Below are 15,527 nucleotides of genomic sequence, written 5' to 3' on the forward strand. Positions count from 1 at the left end.
AGAAGCAAAAAGTCGGTAATTAGTATGTGGGACAGGGCATTGCAGTGTCTAAACAGAGACGCAATGAAGCGGAAAACCAGGGAAGCAGATGCTTGCAGGTCACAGAGATGAGTGCACCACCTCCAGCATGAAAAGGAAGATGCAGGGGAGTCTCCAAATGGTGGGCTGACATTACAGTGAGGGAAAAGCAATTTCTTTTCTTTCTGGAGCATAGTCATCAATGGAGCTGTTGGCACAGGGAGTGGGGAATAGTTTCAGATTGATGGGCCTGGTTTCAGATGTTGAAACACAGGGCGTATCTGCTCCTTCAATAGTGATCAGGATTTGCTTTGTTTCTGACAACAGAGCTGCTGCCGATAGATGAGATGAAAACCCTTTCAGGGCCGTGGCAGGCTAGAAACGTCAGCGCTGTTTCAAGACGAACCCCAGCCAGCAGAATCCCGCAGGAACAGCGTCCTGCTGGCCCGACCACCACCCTCACGCAAACCCTCTGTCCTCCAGCAGAAACATTTAGCTACAGGGCAGATGAGAGGGGAAACAAGGAGCTGTGCCACTGAAACTGCTGCCAATGTCTGTGATTTTGCCCTGAACCCCAGGATTTACAGCATTTTTCTTATAACTCCTGCTGATGAAAGCATACTATTGCACAAGCCATTCAGCGCTCTGGAGGCATAGAGCTAATACTGCCACACAGCCCGGAAGAGCTTAAAAATGTCACAGTCCCTACAGAAGAAAAAAAAAAATCTATACATTTTTATTTTGTAAAACAATTTTAAAGTTCATTTCATGATGTTAGGAAGTCAAGTGCTCTCACTTTCCTTGCCCAAAACAACAGAACTTGAGAGATGGATCTGCAGAGCTGCTCCCATGTCTCCCATTGGGGGACTGCAAAGAGGACATGGTTTGATCATGGGGCCTGAAAGTTGGATCCCTCACCCAGCCCATTTACCAGCACCATGAGTGGACACGGGGGACTCCTCTGTGGGAACATACGGAACGGAAGTTTTTAATTTTATTCCTTCCTGGGGCTCCATAAATCTTGCTTCACAATAAACCCATCAAAATCAACTGAGCCATGAAGCAAATGGAAAGGCCCTGGGTGGAGCAGTTCATTGTGTGTGTCAGGGCCGAGGGAAACACTGAAGAGTCTGTTTAGCAATAAATAATCTTTGTCAAGCTAATCTTGCTATCTTCCTCAACCCCCCTGTTAGATTTACTTAAATGTATTGGGCAATGCAGATTGTTTGGCTTTCTCTTGCTGCAATAAGCTATAGCCATCATCTCTCTCTGTCTCTTTCACCCACAGACAGACAGATCTGTCTGTCTTAAGGACAATGTTGTATCCTATGCCAAATGAATATTCGGGAAAACTAGAGCTTTTAAGGGGTTAATAACATGAGCATTACTTATACTAAAAGGACTGATGTATTTTAGCACTCTTACCACAATCTCAGGCTGCATTTTAACTTTTCATCCATCAATATTTCTCTCCTTCCCTTCCTACAAAATACTCAAGTTCCTCTCCACTCAGAAGCCTCCAGCACGCCACTGCAAGTCCGGTAAGAGGCTTGATGAAAACCACGACAAGGGCACATATCAACACTTGACAGGCTCCCTCCTGTCTTCCAGACCACAGGACATCTCCGTGTGCCAGCTCTCTGTGGATTACAGGTCTCTGTAGGCATAGTTAAGGAGCCTCTGTGATTCACACCAGGGATCCCGTCTGGTCTGAGGACTGAAATGACTCACATACAGCTTCCGCAGCGAAGACCCTGTAATGAACTCACTATCCAGGACTGAACTAGCACCTGTGGGGTGCAGATGGCAAGGGGCTATGGCTGTGAAGTGAAGGCTGCAGACTAACACAGGGCATAACGACATTTCATCAGTAAACTGTTTATTTGCAAGGAAAATAATATTTTGCATTTAAATCAGCTGCCCTACACACTGAGGGACCATCAGAGGTTGTTGGCTCAAAGTTTGCCTGTTGTTCGGATGCAATCCTGCTGAGGAAGTTATCCCAAAGCCCCTTTCTTCCCACCACCACAGGATAATAGTACAACTGTAGGAGGTTAAACCTAGCGGAAGCGGCAAAATTGTTCTGCCAAGAAAAAAGAAAATCTATCCTGAATGCAATGAACAATTTCAAAGGCAAATAGCACAAAGATGATTAGCTGCAACTGAGTGAATATTCCTGTTGCCCTCAGGGATCGGTCACGCCCAGCCCTTCATGCATGCCAAGGGGAAAGGACAGACACCAGGACCCTCGGCATGCCCAAGGATGGGGTCTAACCAGGCTGCACCAGGACTGCAAGTTCAGCACCGCTGCCAAGCCACAAGCCCAAAGAAGAGCATCTCTCCCTTGACAAACTCCATATACCACAAACCCATGTCAAAGGGCATGCTGCAGTGGGCTCCCAGACACAGAGGGACTCCAGCGAGACAGGCAGACAGGCACAATTTGTCGGGCGTGCAGATAGACTCCAACCAAGTCAGCCCACCCTTTCTCCCTACAGCTGTAAACCCAACCAATCTACACAACTGAAAAATACCTCTGGAAACTAACCCTGGGATCTGAGGGCAGAACTGTAAGTGCACTGTGCTGGGGAACTGTATTTAATGGTTATGACAAATGTTTTAATATCCCTGGTTTTACATCTTCCTTTTTTGTTACTGATCTGCCCAGCAAGGTGCTTCTCTAAAAGTCTCTGTGGGTGTATGCAGTAAATTCAATTACAGTTTTCTACAACTGGACCAGACAGACTTGTTTGACAAAGAATACTGTCTTCACTAAACCAGTTAATTTAGTTCAGCAACAGTGTATGGTTAGGAGGCGTGGATTAAAGGACAATGAAAGGAGAAGAGAAAGAAATTATTCCCAGCAAAACAGCTCCCGAGTAACTTTGTTGTCCCATAAAATGACAAGAAACAGAGGACCTTGCAGCTTGGTTCTCTGCTGCCCCAGGTTGACAGGATGCCAGAATCCCACTTTTAGACAACTAACAGCTCCAAATTTTGGGCAAACACCTTTTGTTCACCAAAGCTACAGGCAAGTAAAAAAAAAAAAAATAATTCTTTTTCCCTTTCTCAGCGGTCCTGTGGACAAAGCACTGAAGATAAAGTTCTGGGCTTTGGTTTGGCCAATGTTATCAGACCTGAGTAGCGATTATACACTATTTTCTTAGGTTGAAAAACAAAAACATCACAAAACAAACCAGAAAGCACCTCAGCACAGGGTTCTGACAATTAATGCCTTTAAAGTGAATTTAACACTTAGGAGAAACCCACTCTGATGGCACCCAAAATAAAGCGCTCTCTAACCACACAGAGCCACCTGCCTGCACTCCCCTGTCTTAGCGTATCCCCTGGCAGCGGGCTCCTTACCAGGAGCTTCTTTTTTTGTGCCAGCTTAGTCCTCAGCCATTAACAGTGGTTGTGAATTATTTTGGCAGCAACATTACCCATTAAGGACTAAACTGATAGTATCAGTATTTGGACTTTAATCACACCTGTTTACTACTAACCGATGGTATGGTTAATACTTATTACTTTGAAAGATGTATCTGTGGGAGGACATCTATTAAAAATGCAAGCTGAAACCCACACTATCCCTGGAAGTGCTAATGGAGATATTTCAAATATATACCCTCCAGAAGGCAAGCCTTCATTATAAGCATCCTGTCAGTCACCAGACCAGTGCATTTAAAATGTACCCTCCTTTAAAAAGAAAGATGCTTTCAAAAGATATGTATGTGACGAAGTAACAAGCAAGATGAAGCTTTTAAGCCCTGGAAGGAAAGAATGATTAAAAAAATAATTTACTCAGTCTGTGTGTGCACGTGTGTAAAACCACATTTCTCTATCAGATAACGGATGTCTCTGCAGCCAGGGCAATGGATAATTATTTTCAAGTGGGCTGTCACCCTGCATTCAGTCTGCGTTCGCCTGACAGTATGAAATCAGAAGAAAGCTTCACTGGCAATTCCCACCAGACATCAGAAAACCTCAAGCATGTAGAAAAGACTTTTATCTTCTTTAACCATTCCCACACTTTCCTTGAGGAAAATATCACCTCCTTTTTGAGGCAGAAAAAGTAGACCTTAGCTTGATAAGGATTAAAAATTATTCTAACAAACAGTAAAAATAATACAATAACCTGCTGCTGTTCAAACCTTTCTAACTTCACCCTCAAACTGAGAAAACCCTATAAATATACTGTTAAATGCAGCAGAGTGCCCACTATGGGTGTCTGTTAAACAAAGTCAATCAGGCAGACCAGCAGGCTTCAATGGGCTTTGGACTGGGACTGACAAAAGGATCCTCTTCATGAGCCTGCTCCAGAGACACTGACCCTCTTCATCTCCCGTGATTTCAAAAGGAACTCAGGGTATTCAGAAATCTTGAGCTAATTTGCTACATAATAAACAAGATTCATACAACAGGGAAGGTTGCTATGACTCACTGTCGTTTAAAAGGAGCCTAGTATGAACTGGCCTGTTTTGAATCAGCAACCTGGCCTTGGCTATACTACAGAGAAGCAGTTAAGTCTTTGATAAGTTGCAGGAGCAGCAGGCACCTGGGAGTAAGCATCCAACTGTCTAATAGCAAGAAAACCTAAGTAGAAATGCACTATCAGAAGCGGTGAAAAGTTTAGCACATCTTCTGCTATACAAGCCCTGAAAGCCAGCTTTTGTGTACGACACAGCAAGAATAAAGAGAACAAATAAAAAGGTGTAAAATAGAAAAGATCCGTACAATGAACAACTCCAAAGATCTTTGGAGCATATCTACAGAGAGCAATGAAATGTCACTGGAAGTACATCAAGTACCTTTGAAGAGGCTAGCTCAGGCCCTAAGAGGCAGTACGACTCTGCTAAGGCTTTTAGTTGTGTTGCCAGCCTCACCAATGTGACCATACTGCTACTCTCTCATTAAGGCCTCACGATGCCGTCACTGTACGGACAGCCTTTAACAGTTCTAATCAATACTCTTTAACTTGAACATGATCCTAAAATTCATCTCCCGGGAGGCAGAGCTGAGTGTGAAACCACAGAGTTTACTATTTTCAGAGTGGATGCAAAGAAAGTAATGATTAAATAATCAATGTCTTTAAACTCTTTAAATTCCCTCACTAAAAGCGGTGCCAGGCACAGCCTTCAAGAAAAAGCACTTTGGCCTCCTCTTTCTGTCTCATAAAGCTTCATTAAACCTGTGCAACTGTGGAGCTGTCAATAATGTTTCAGCATGTGAGCTGTGAAGCCCTTCAGATAAGCCTTTGTTGTTGATCTTTAACCATCTGAAAGACAAGTTATAACAGAGTAAACACCTGGGCTGTGTAAGTTTAGGCTTAGAAATAAAGCCCACACCTTCCTGTGACACTTGTGTATGTTGCTGCCACTAATTGCTTCTTTCAGCAGTTGTGGACAGGTCTCCTGCTGCTGTGGGCTAATTTACACAACCACTGATAGTTCGGACAACCCTCGCTTCTTGTCTGCCTGGCTATTCCCGACCATTTATCATTATAGATTATGTGTTTCTACAACTGGTGAGACCAAAGTCAACAGTCTGCAGGATGCAGCAGCCACTTGAAATATCAGTCATCTGCTCTATTTCCACCTTCCTTGTCCTTTCTGTGCACAGTTAGCATTACAAGTGGGTTTTAATAAGGCAACTGATTTGGTAAACAATTCTTAATTTATTTACTCGGGCAAGACTCCTTTGACTTTAGCGGGAGTTCTGCCAAGCTAGGGATCTTGGACCAACGCCAATGATAAAAATGCCCATTTTACTGGCACGTACAATTTCCTATTTACTTGCCAAAAGAACCCTGGTTACCAGCTTCACAATAGGCTTTGTTCCTTTCACCTGAAGAACAACCCAATCAACATTTCCTCTTCTCTCCAGGCTAAGGCAGTTAAGAGAAGAGGTCCAGCTACCACTGGCAGAGGTGTGGGAAAACTGATGCTTGCAGGTGCCACCCCTGTGGGCTCTGGGTTTCTCTTCCAAAAACCACCATATAAGAACATTTTGCATTGCCACGTATGCTGAGACACATTAGCGCAGCTACTCTAATACACTGTGCTGCAGACAATATCACCTGTGTTCACTCACTCCTTCGAGATAAAAAGAATTATTCCACTGTGGATACCAGAAAGTTATCTGACAGTCTGACAGGAAAGAAATCCAACCAGAAAAATAAGTTGTTCTGTCATTGGCCCAACTGCTGAATTTCTTATTCTGTTAGCCCTCTAATTTACTTCAACAACTCTACAGAATTGGGTCCTGACTAACCAAATCAAAGCCCCCACTTAATTGAGTAAATGTCTCTGTTAATTTAAGGCTCTGGCCAGAAAATCAGAAGACAGCTAATAAACAGTTGCTGTATTTAAAGCAGTGGTGTTTTTAAGTCTAGTGATTATGAACACACGTTGTCAAATTACTCCCGTCTCTTCTCTTCAAGCCATAACCACTCCCCTTCTTATTCAACATTTTCTCAATTCCTTCAGCCTGTCACCACAGACGAGGGGAGACAGCCTTCTCCTTTGAGATTCCCATCACTCACAATCCCTTTCTCTCGGTCTGGCAGCGATGGATGGTCTATTTTCCCAGCCTATGAGGAGAAGAAAAATCATTCTCTCCATACTGCCTACCCACTGTTCCCTCTGCTCTTACAACTGCCATACTGCACCTTAAAAGGATTTTGATGTACTGTTTACATAATGAACAACCTTATATGATGTTTTAAGAACAAAATAATTTACTTGACGTATGGACACATATAAAGATGTGTAAGAATTATTATGTCACAAATTTACCTTCTGAAGATCAGAGGCTGTACTGGCATATACTTCATATTATAGAGAACGGGCTCCAACAGCAGAGGTTAGACTGAAGTAGTGCCAGAACAAGTGTGCAAACCCTGGGAAGGAAGCATGGCAAAGCCAGTGCAAAGTTACCTACAACATACTAGCCAGCATGACCGCATGTTGTACCCTACTTTCTTATTCTTCTAAAAGCTAGAACAGTGATAATCGGCGTCTGTCTGGAAATTTAGAAGAGCACAAGTTAAGCTGAAGGAAAAAGAGCACATTTGTTTATTTAGAAGTCTAAGCAATCATAATAAACATATGCTCAAATAATCAGCTCCTGTGTAATTACTCATTTGCAAGCACAGTTATTAGGTAGGTAAATTCACTCTTTGTTAAAAATGCAGGTCAAATATTTATCTCTGAGATATATTAAATGCAACACAAGATTGCACTAAGGGCATATATTAGACTGCAACATTTACAAAATTGAAGTGTTTGGACCTTTCAGACCTTTTTTAAAGCCTTGACCTTGGAAACAAATAAGGACAGTGTTATTTTAATGTGCCTTCAAATTTTAACACCACGGTCACACAGCTCTAGTGGAATCCACGTTGAGTTTCCACTGTAGATTGCTCATCATTTCATTATGGTTCATTATGCTGATAACTGTCAGAAAGCATTAGAAGCAGGAGCCTTGAGTAATAGCACTGAAATGGTAATTTAAAAACAATATACTTTCTGGAGGAAATACAGCAGTGCACTAAATTCAATTAGAAGAAGCGAATGTAAAGACAAGTAAGTGATGTTTGCTGTTTGAAGCTAGGCTTTTCGATTTCTTGATAACCTAAACTGGCGAAAGCCCTTCTAAAGCAGGCACTTTTCTCTTGCATCTCACTAAATTTGCTCTCATTATCTCTAAGCTTCTCTGGTATAAACTGTCCTAAATGCAACCGTTTCGGAAATATTTCAGGCCACGCCAAAATATCAATCAATCACCACTGTTTGGGTGGCACAACGAACTAAATTATTCAGGGTCATTTACTGAGACAGATTTCAAGCTGGACAGTCTATGCTGGTAATCTCTCTTTTGTAAAGGGCTCCCAATTAAAAATCATTAATAATCTGAATTGAACAGACAATATAAACAATACAAAACCATCCCATTCTCACTCACAATGTGAGCGTTGTTTGTTAAGAAACAGTTAGAGAACCCGACTCATTAACAGTGGGGACGCAGGACCAACGCCCATTAACTTGGGTGGGAACTGCACCTGCCTGTACCAGGCTGCATTTCACAGAATATCTCCATAAGGAGAAGGAAATTCAGAGATGAGGACCATGACTGAGACATTGTTTTCCAACCTCATGGATTTGTGTGTTGGTAAGGCAATTTATTCTCCATTAGACTGCTAACCTTATGAAAGGCTCATCCTCTCAGCAAGTACTGAAATATAACGAAGGTCTGAATAGTTGCCTTAACGTTATTTTTGCAATGCTTCCGAAAGGGAAAGGCGTCCATGTTTTCCACAGTTTGTGGTCAAGTGTATTACAGGTCAATCATACCATCTCCATGCCCAAGCACACAGCTGACAAGGCCACTGTGCTTCAGAGTTGAAAGTCTAAATTCCTGTTAGGTCAAAGCAGCAGATCCAGGGCGGCTCTGCTCCTCAGTGGCGACAAGACACATTGATGATTATCCCCATGAGGCAAGCTTGAGGAAAAAGATGCATCAGTAAGCACTTGTATGTCACGGTGTCTCTGCCTGGCCTTCCACCACAGCCCACTCCACCATCTCCTACGCTCACGTCCCACCACATTCTGCTCTTGCTTGCACAAGCTTGAAGCCAGACATAACTACTCACTCTAGCAGAGCTAAAACAGAGCAGAACACTAAAAGCAGAGTTTGAGTTATTTGTTTAGAGTGGATGCCTCGCTTACCTGAAGGTTAGGCACAGTTTTTACAACTCAACAGTGGATGGAGATGTCAGAGAGTGCTGTTATGGAATGAGAAAATTCTGGAGCACCTCTCCTGACCAGCGCATCAGGAAGTAGGTGTTGCTTTTATTACTTACCATGGGAACTGTGAGAAAGGAAAGGGAAGGGAAATTCTCCGATTCCCTTTCATCCACTAGCACAATCAGGCTAATGGAAAGTCATAATGGTCTTCCTCCCCCAACCTAGAAGGTGAGATAAGTGACGAGGCCAGCCAGTTTATTACTAAAGGAAATCAATAGCCAAGGGTCAAAGCTTTACAAAAACACATCCTAAGAAGGCTGAAGTTCTTAATCTTAAAAAGTGTTTAGAAATAATAAAGAAAGGATCAATCAGCAGTCCATTCCAGGTGTTCTCTCCATATTACCCAATGTTACTTTTATTCACCTGGTCTAATAGTTCTCCAAGTGAACAGAAACCTGATTTTACAAGCCAGTGGAGCAGAGTCTATCTTTTTGCTAGAAGAATGGATCTCAGATACTGTGTTTTACTTCTTCATTAGTGCACCGTCACACTGAGCGATTACTAAATGCAGGGCTGAATGAGAATACCAGGGTTAAAGAGAGCATAATGAACAAAGAAGGTGCCTGATTATTATGGCTGTCAGCACAAGGGAATTGGGTTTGTCACCTGGTTTAACCAACTGGTAAGAACTGATTAGAGTCTGAATCTGTCTGAAAGAACCTTTGATGTTTACGCTCCCTTCTGTCTCCACATCTTGTCAGGAAAGGCAGACAAATGGGGTGCTTCTTCCGGAGCGGCTTCCTTCAGCAGAGGCCCTCTAAACACCTTGTGTCACTTGCCTCAAGTGCACGGGCAGAAGGCTACTCAGTGTGGGGAGCATGGCAAACGAACAGCCCCCCAGGAGCCCCTTGCACCCCACTCCTTGCGCAATGCAGAGGTGCACCATGCACACCGGGCTGCATTTTGTGCCTGGGCAGGTACCACCATCGTACTAACGTTCAAACACTGCTAAGGCAGACCTCAAAGAGGGGATATTAGCGAGCACAGCAGTGAGTGGGGGAGCAAAGCTGCCCCACAAGCCAGATCAAAATAACCTCTGTGTCTTCCTTCACCATGGATCACAGAAAAAGAACCCCTCAAGCTACAGGAAAATTCAAAGCTATGAAATGGGACCTCCAGAGACAGGCCTGTTTTCCAAGACCAGGTGTCCATGGGATTGTGGTGTTGGCTTGCCTCTGCATGGCGAGTCCTCCTAGAGTGCTGCAGAGATGAAGACTGAGGCCAGCACCATGGCCCTTGCCTTTTACTTCTTCTCTCTTCATATATTCAGGGTAAAAGACCAAGATCAGGGACTTCAACTTTGACTGACCTCCGAAGACAGGAATGGGGACGGGTGCCAGAAGTAGGCCCAAGACTTGACAAAAAAGGGCTAAGCTTGCAGGGGTATATTTTGCAACACAAGCAAACACACATATCATTTGCTCATTTGCTCACAATTCCCCCATCTGGAAGTGTTTTGCTCTCTCCTCGTACTTCACTCACTGCACATGCCTATTTAAATTCAACCAGTTGATTACTAATTTGATTTCAATTTGGTCAGGATATCACTCACCAGGACCAGGGCTTTGTGAGAAACTTTTGCTGGTATAATGTTATTTAGGGTGTACCTTCTAAACAATAGTTTTATTGCTGTAAAAAGACATTTTTCCTACCACAATAGTCAAGCTTTATATCTCCTAGTGTAAACTATATTATAAAAAGTATGTTTCTACCCACTTCAGCAGGTTTCACAATACAGTTAGATCTCCATCCCCAGTCAGTGTTTGGCAAGGGATATACGGACCTCACTGCTTTCCTACTAAGCAAAAGCAGCTGCTCCTGGCTATGCCCAGACCTCCTTAACCAGCACCCAGCAAAACTCACAGCTGAAAAGGAGGAGATCACTGAAGAAGAGCTGGAATCAAGGGGGTGTGGGGAAGGGATGAGTGCTGGCTTAGTTATGGACATACTTTGGTTTTGCCTTGTAAGGGAGAAATTAAGATTTAAATAAATGTGAGTCATCTCTCCAAAATTAATTTGGAATATATTAAAATGTTACAAAAGAAATATCCTAGCCTTCTGTCACTCACAGACACACACACACTCTCCACATAAATATACAGCTGAACTCCAAAAATCTGGAAGCGTTTCCAATAGCTTTCATGAAAAGCCACACATGGATATCCCCTGGTAAAATACAGCCCTTTCACTTACTGTTTCAAACTGCTCTGCTCCTATAGAAGTGAAAACCAAAGAACTAGATGATCACGATTTAACACCAGGGCATGCCTAGAATCCCAGGTCTTCAGCTGCGTGAGGCATTAACCAGCACATAAGACAAGCAGTTGTTCCAGCAACCCCGTGGGTGTGCTCAGTGCACTATGCCTCTTGTTCTGCCTGCTGAGGGCATTTTGGTGGAACTAAAGCAAATTCCATTTACTGTACATGATGTCATTATCTACAAAGGATAAAATAAACCATACTTTGGGTGTTTGTCTCATTAAGGTTTAAGATTTATTATTACCACACCTTTCAGAGGAACACTTTCATGTTCCTAAGGGTCACCAGCTATATTTTGAGCAAATTAGATATATAATGAGATTATAAATATTACCTATTTACCCTAGGTCATACAATTATGAGAAAAGCTTTCACAATTTCTACAAATATATTTAAAGAGGTGAAAGAAGTTGTGATCTACTGGACAGGTCCTCACACTGGAACTTAGACCTGTATTTCATTTCCAACTCTGTCACTGAGGAGTGTGAGTGACTCCTCTTTTGCAGCTTTCTCTCCTCCCAGTCTCCTGATTTGTTTAGACTGTAGGCTCTCAAGGGTCAGCACAACCATGCCACTGTTAGGAATTTAGGGCTGAGAACTTAGGCTTTCTTTCCCAGAAGTGTGAGCCAAAATACAAACTGTGTCTGCAGAGGGCTGTAAGAGCTACTGAATGCTGCTCTCAGAAGCGGGACACTTCTTAGAGACACAGATCTCTGGTCAGTATTTCCTACATACCCAGTGAAAGAAAGACAGGAGAAGACATGGATGATAAAAGAGGAAGAGACTGTTCAAAGACCAACTTACGAGTGCAGGGCATGGAGGCGGCATCATTTTCAGCTCGGAAAAAGCCCCGATCGCAGGTGCAGGAGGTAGAGCCTTCCCAGATGGAGTAGCTGTGAGGCGGGCATTTGGCACAAGCAACATCTGTCGAGAGAGCCTTGTAGTATCCGATTTTGCAAGCTAGATGGAGGAACAGGAAGGGAGAATGTTAGTTGCCATGATCATAAATTGCTAGCTTACTTATTCAAAATCAAGGCAGGAGACATTTCAAAGACATCTAATGATGTCCTCTTAGCCCCAGGTGAAGAATTAACAATCATCACACTCTTAATGAGTAATCCTATGTCAGGGGACACTGATTTCTCATTCCAACAAGAGCCATTTTAAAAGCTGGATTGGAGATGGTAAAAAAAAATTATACTCTTCTATTGACACTGCCAGAAAATCAGCTGCCTCTTTGTGCTTACTGGGGAGTTGCATGTTGCTTAACCCATGTCCACCTGCATTCACACACACACACAGAGCATGACAAAAGGGGTGCAATTGGTTTATTCTATGACCACTTAAGGAATGGCAGCTGACAGTCAGACACTGCCAATTTTTAAGAGGGAGTGGGACAGGAACCCACTGGGATTGGCAGCGAGGCCCCCAGCCTAACATGCCCGGAAATGGCACGACTCCCTCCTGGCAAGGCAGGATTCATTTGGCTCTTTCTCCCCAAGGGGGGAAACCAGCAACGCTCTCCCCTCCTTGAAGCCAGGGCATAGCAGTAACTGCACCACTGCCACCAGGTCCCACATGCAGTTGGCAAGCTTTTGGTGACATCATCTTCATAAATGCAATGCTTACACGAATGGCTACTTTTACATCACTTGGAAAAAAAATCATTAGCATCATGAATAACACATTTTAATAGTGGCTAACAGGTATGTCATCCCAGAAATTTCTCCCTTGGCTAGAGATAAAAGCCCACCATCACCACTGGCTTTCAGCACTACGGAGAACAGAGAATGTACCCAGGCACACAAACATGTAAAAAGGAAAGGTTGTTCCTAGTATTTACTGTGTGACTCACTCTCACATCTCGTCATTTATCACCTATGCTACCTTTAGGGTTCCCCTGCTATGCACAGGCTCCAGTACATGGGGCACAGGCGTCAGCACAGCCAGGGTTTGCTCCTTCTGTTTTACCCTTCCCTTAGTCCCCCTCATTCTTTCCTTCCTTCTTGTATGAAGCCCTCCAATGGGAAATGGAGAGGGATTTTAGTAACACATTTATAAAACAGCAAGTTACTTCACTCTTATTAACCAAAGCCATTTATGGGATTTCCTTAACGAGTCCTAACTTTACAACGTGCAGTGCACCATCTGTAAGAGCGCTGGGAGATCAGTCTGCACTTTCACTTGCTCTGGCTGTCACTGGACCAGAGGATCTTATAAAAACACATTGCTAAAGTGACTAAGATTTATGCTTCCAGAGTTTACATGCATCACATTATTAGATAAGGTTCAACTTCCAAGGTGCTTTTTAGCCATACTTCAAACGGCCTTGGGGTTTCAATTAAAATCAGAAACCACAGCTTTGGCAGGAAGAATCACGGGGGTCAAACCCAGCCTCCCCATGTCAGAGACAATTAGTCCCTGAACACAAATACAAACCCACTGGGTATGACCTAGCAGCCAGGCAGTCACAGTACACAAAGGCAACTCATATAAAATAGCTTATTCTGCTTGTGATGTGAATTGCCCAGGGGAAGAAAAAAACAAAAAAACAAAAAACAAAACCACCACACACATGGAAAATTACCTTTCATTTTTTTTTATATGATTTTCAGTATCTGGTGAGTGAGTTATACTATCACTACATGTCCTCTTGTGCCTTGTTTAACAGTAGCAGCAGTCAAGTGGCAGATGCTGATCTGAGATATTATTCCCAGTTTTCACTGTCACAGCTCAGATCAGAAATACACCTAAGCCTGTATATGACCAGGACAGACACCAATAGGCAGAATCTTGCTGTCATATATAGACAAGGCATAGAAAAACAGAATACAAGAGGAGACCAGGCTGATTGCTCTTATCCACAAAATTCCTTCTATTATTCAAGGGGTTTTTTTTTTTAAAAAAAAAAAAAGTAACCTCTAACATTACTGCTAATATGAACTTCATAGCTCACAGAAATTATTAAATGAACAGCTGTCTTTAGCATCTTCCTAGTATTAAAATACTTATATGATAAATAATCTAGTACAAGGCTGAAGATCCTGCTTGGGCTATAACGTGCTGTTGGAAAGGTAGTAAAATGTCACAGGTAAAGATTTTGCAACCATTGCTCCTCCTTGTTGTCTTTTCAGACTCAGTGGTTTAAAACGGAATAGATGGATTCAGTGGGTAGTGCAAGGTCAACAGTCTGTAATTCAAGGATTTTTTTTTGCCCTTGTTTCATGCACTGTATTTTGTTTTCTGCTATATTAAGCCAAGATCATTAATATTTCAAGACCTGAAAAAAGCTCTCCAAACGCTGTGGCTGCTCCTAAAGCACACACAGCCATTTTGCTTCAAAAATCACCTGCTCCTGAACACTTAGTTTTCTTCATTTTAGTGTGCTCAGAGATTCACCACATTTCAGCACATGGCATAAAAGGACATTAGAGAATGTGTTGCATTAAACCAGTAGTTCTTTGCCCCCAAGAGCTCCATGGCACTGTCACTTAAAAATTCTAATCTAATCCTGTAAAAACTGTTCTTAGCATGAAGTACTGCTGACACACCTATTATAACCAGTGCCTGTTAAGGCTACAGATGGGCTTTTTTTGAAGATTAATGATTTAGTAGGCAAACAAGAAGCCTGTACAGAACCTGCTCCCTGAAAGTCTTTATTGCTTGCTCATGACAAATCTTCACGCGGCTGCTTTTCTAGGAAGGATTTGCTGGTGAGACCCAGCATGAATGGGGTTCTTACACATTTTTTGAAAGATACCATTGTAAAAAGATTAGTTCACATGTGCAATGCAAACTTTTAATTCAGTTCCTTAGCTTTGCCTTGATTAGTGCTTTCTGATAGTTTGGGTTTGATTTTTTTTTTTTTAAAGAGAGAAAAAAAGTCTTTTCTCACATTCAGATCACCCACAAGCATGACAATCATGGTTACAATCATCTGCACTAGATCCAAGAAAAATTCTCAAACAAAAATATTTTCAGCATGAAAAAAATTTATAGTTTTTCCTCAGAACAAATATAATTGATCTTCAGTGGACATCAGTTTGAAATAATTATGCTGATATCTTTTGAGTTCTAATGTTAAAATCTATTTGATTTCTATTTCTCTTAAAGTGAGACAGCATTTGTCAAATATTGCTGGTCATTATAGAATCATTTAGGTTGGAAAAGACCTTTAAGATCATCGAGTCCAACCATCATCCATGCCCACTAAACCATGTTCTGAAGTGCCTTGTCTATGCACTTTTTGAATACCTCCAGGGATGGTGACTCAACCACTTCCCTGGGCAGCCTGTTCCAATGTCTGACAACCCTCTCAGTAAAGAAATTTTTCCTAATATCCAACCTAAATCTCCCTTGCCGCAACTTGAGGCCACTTCCTCTTGTCCTATCTCCATCCACCTGACAGAAGAGACCAGCACCCACCTCACTACAACCCCCTTT

General features: G+C 42.5%; 1 protein-coding gene across 1 annotated transcript in view; it reads right to left on the minus strand.

The window, feature by feature from the left end:
- The window catches only part of EPHA4 (EPH receptor A4), a 109,489-nt gene that overhangs the window by 52,777 nt on the left and 41,185 nt on the right, over positions 1-15,527 (minus strand). Inside the window, exon 4 of the mRNA XM_052804012.1 lies at positions 11,889-12,044. Within this exon, the coding sequence (XP_052659972.1) occupies positions 11,889-12,044 (156 nt within the window). The remainder of the gene's footprint in view (positions 1-11,888; positions 12,045-15,527) is intronic.

Source organism: Harpia harpyja, chromosome 12 (assembly GCF_026419915.1).
Source record: "Harpia harpyja isolate bHarHar1 chromosome 12, bHarHar1 primary haplotype, whole genome shotgun sequence".
Taxonomy (NCBI): domain Eukaryota; kingdom Metazoa; phylum Chordata; class Aves; order Accipitriformes; family Accipitridae; genus Harpia; species Harpia harpyja.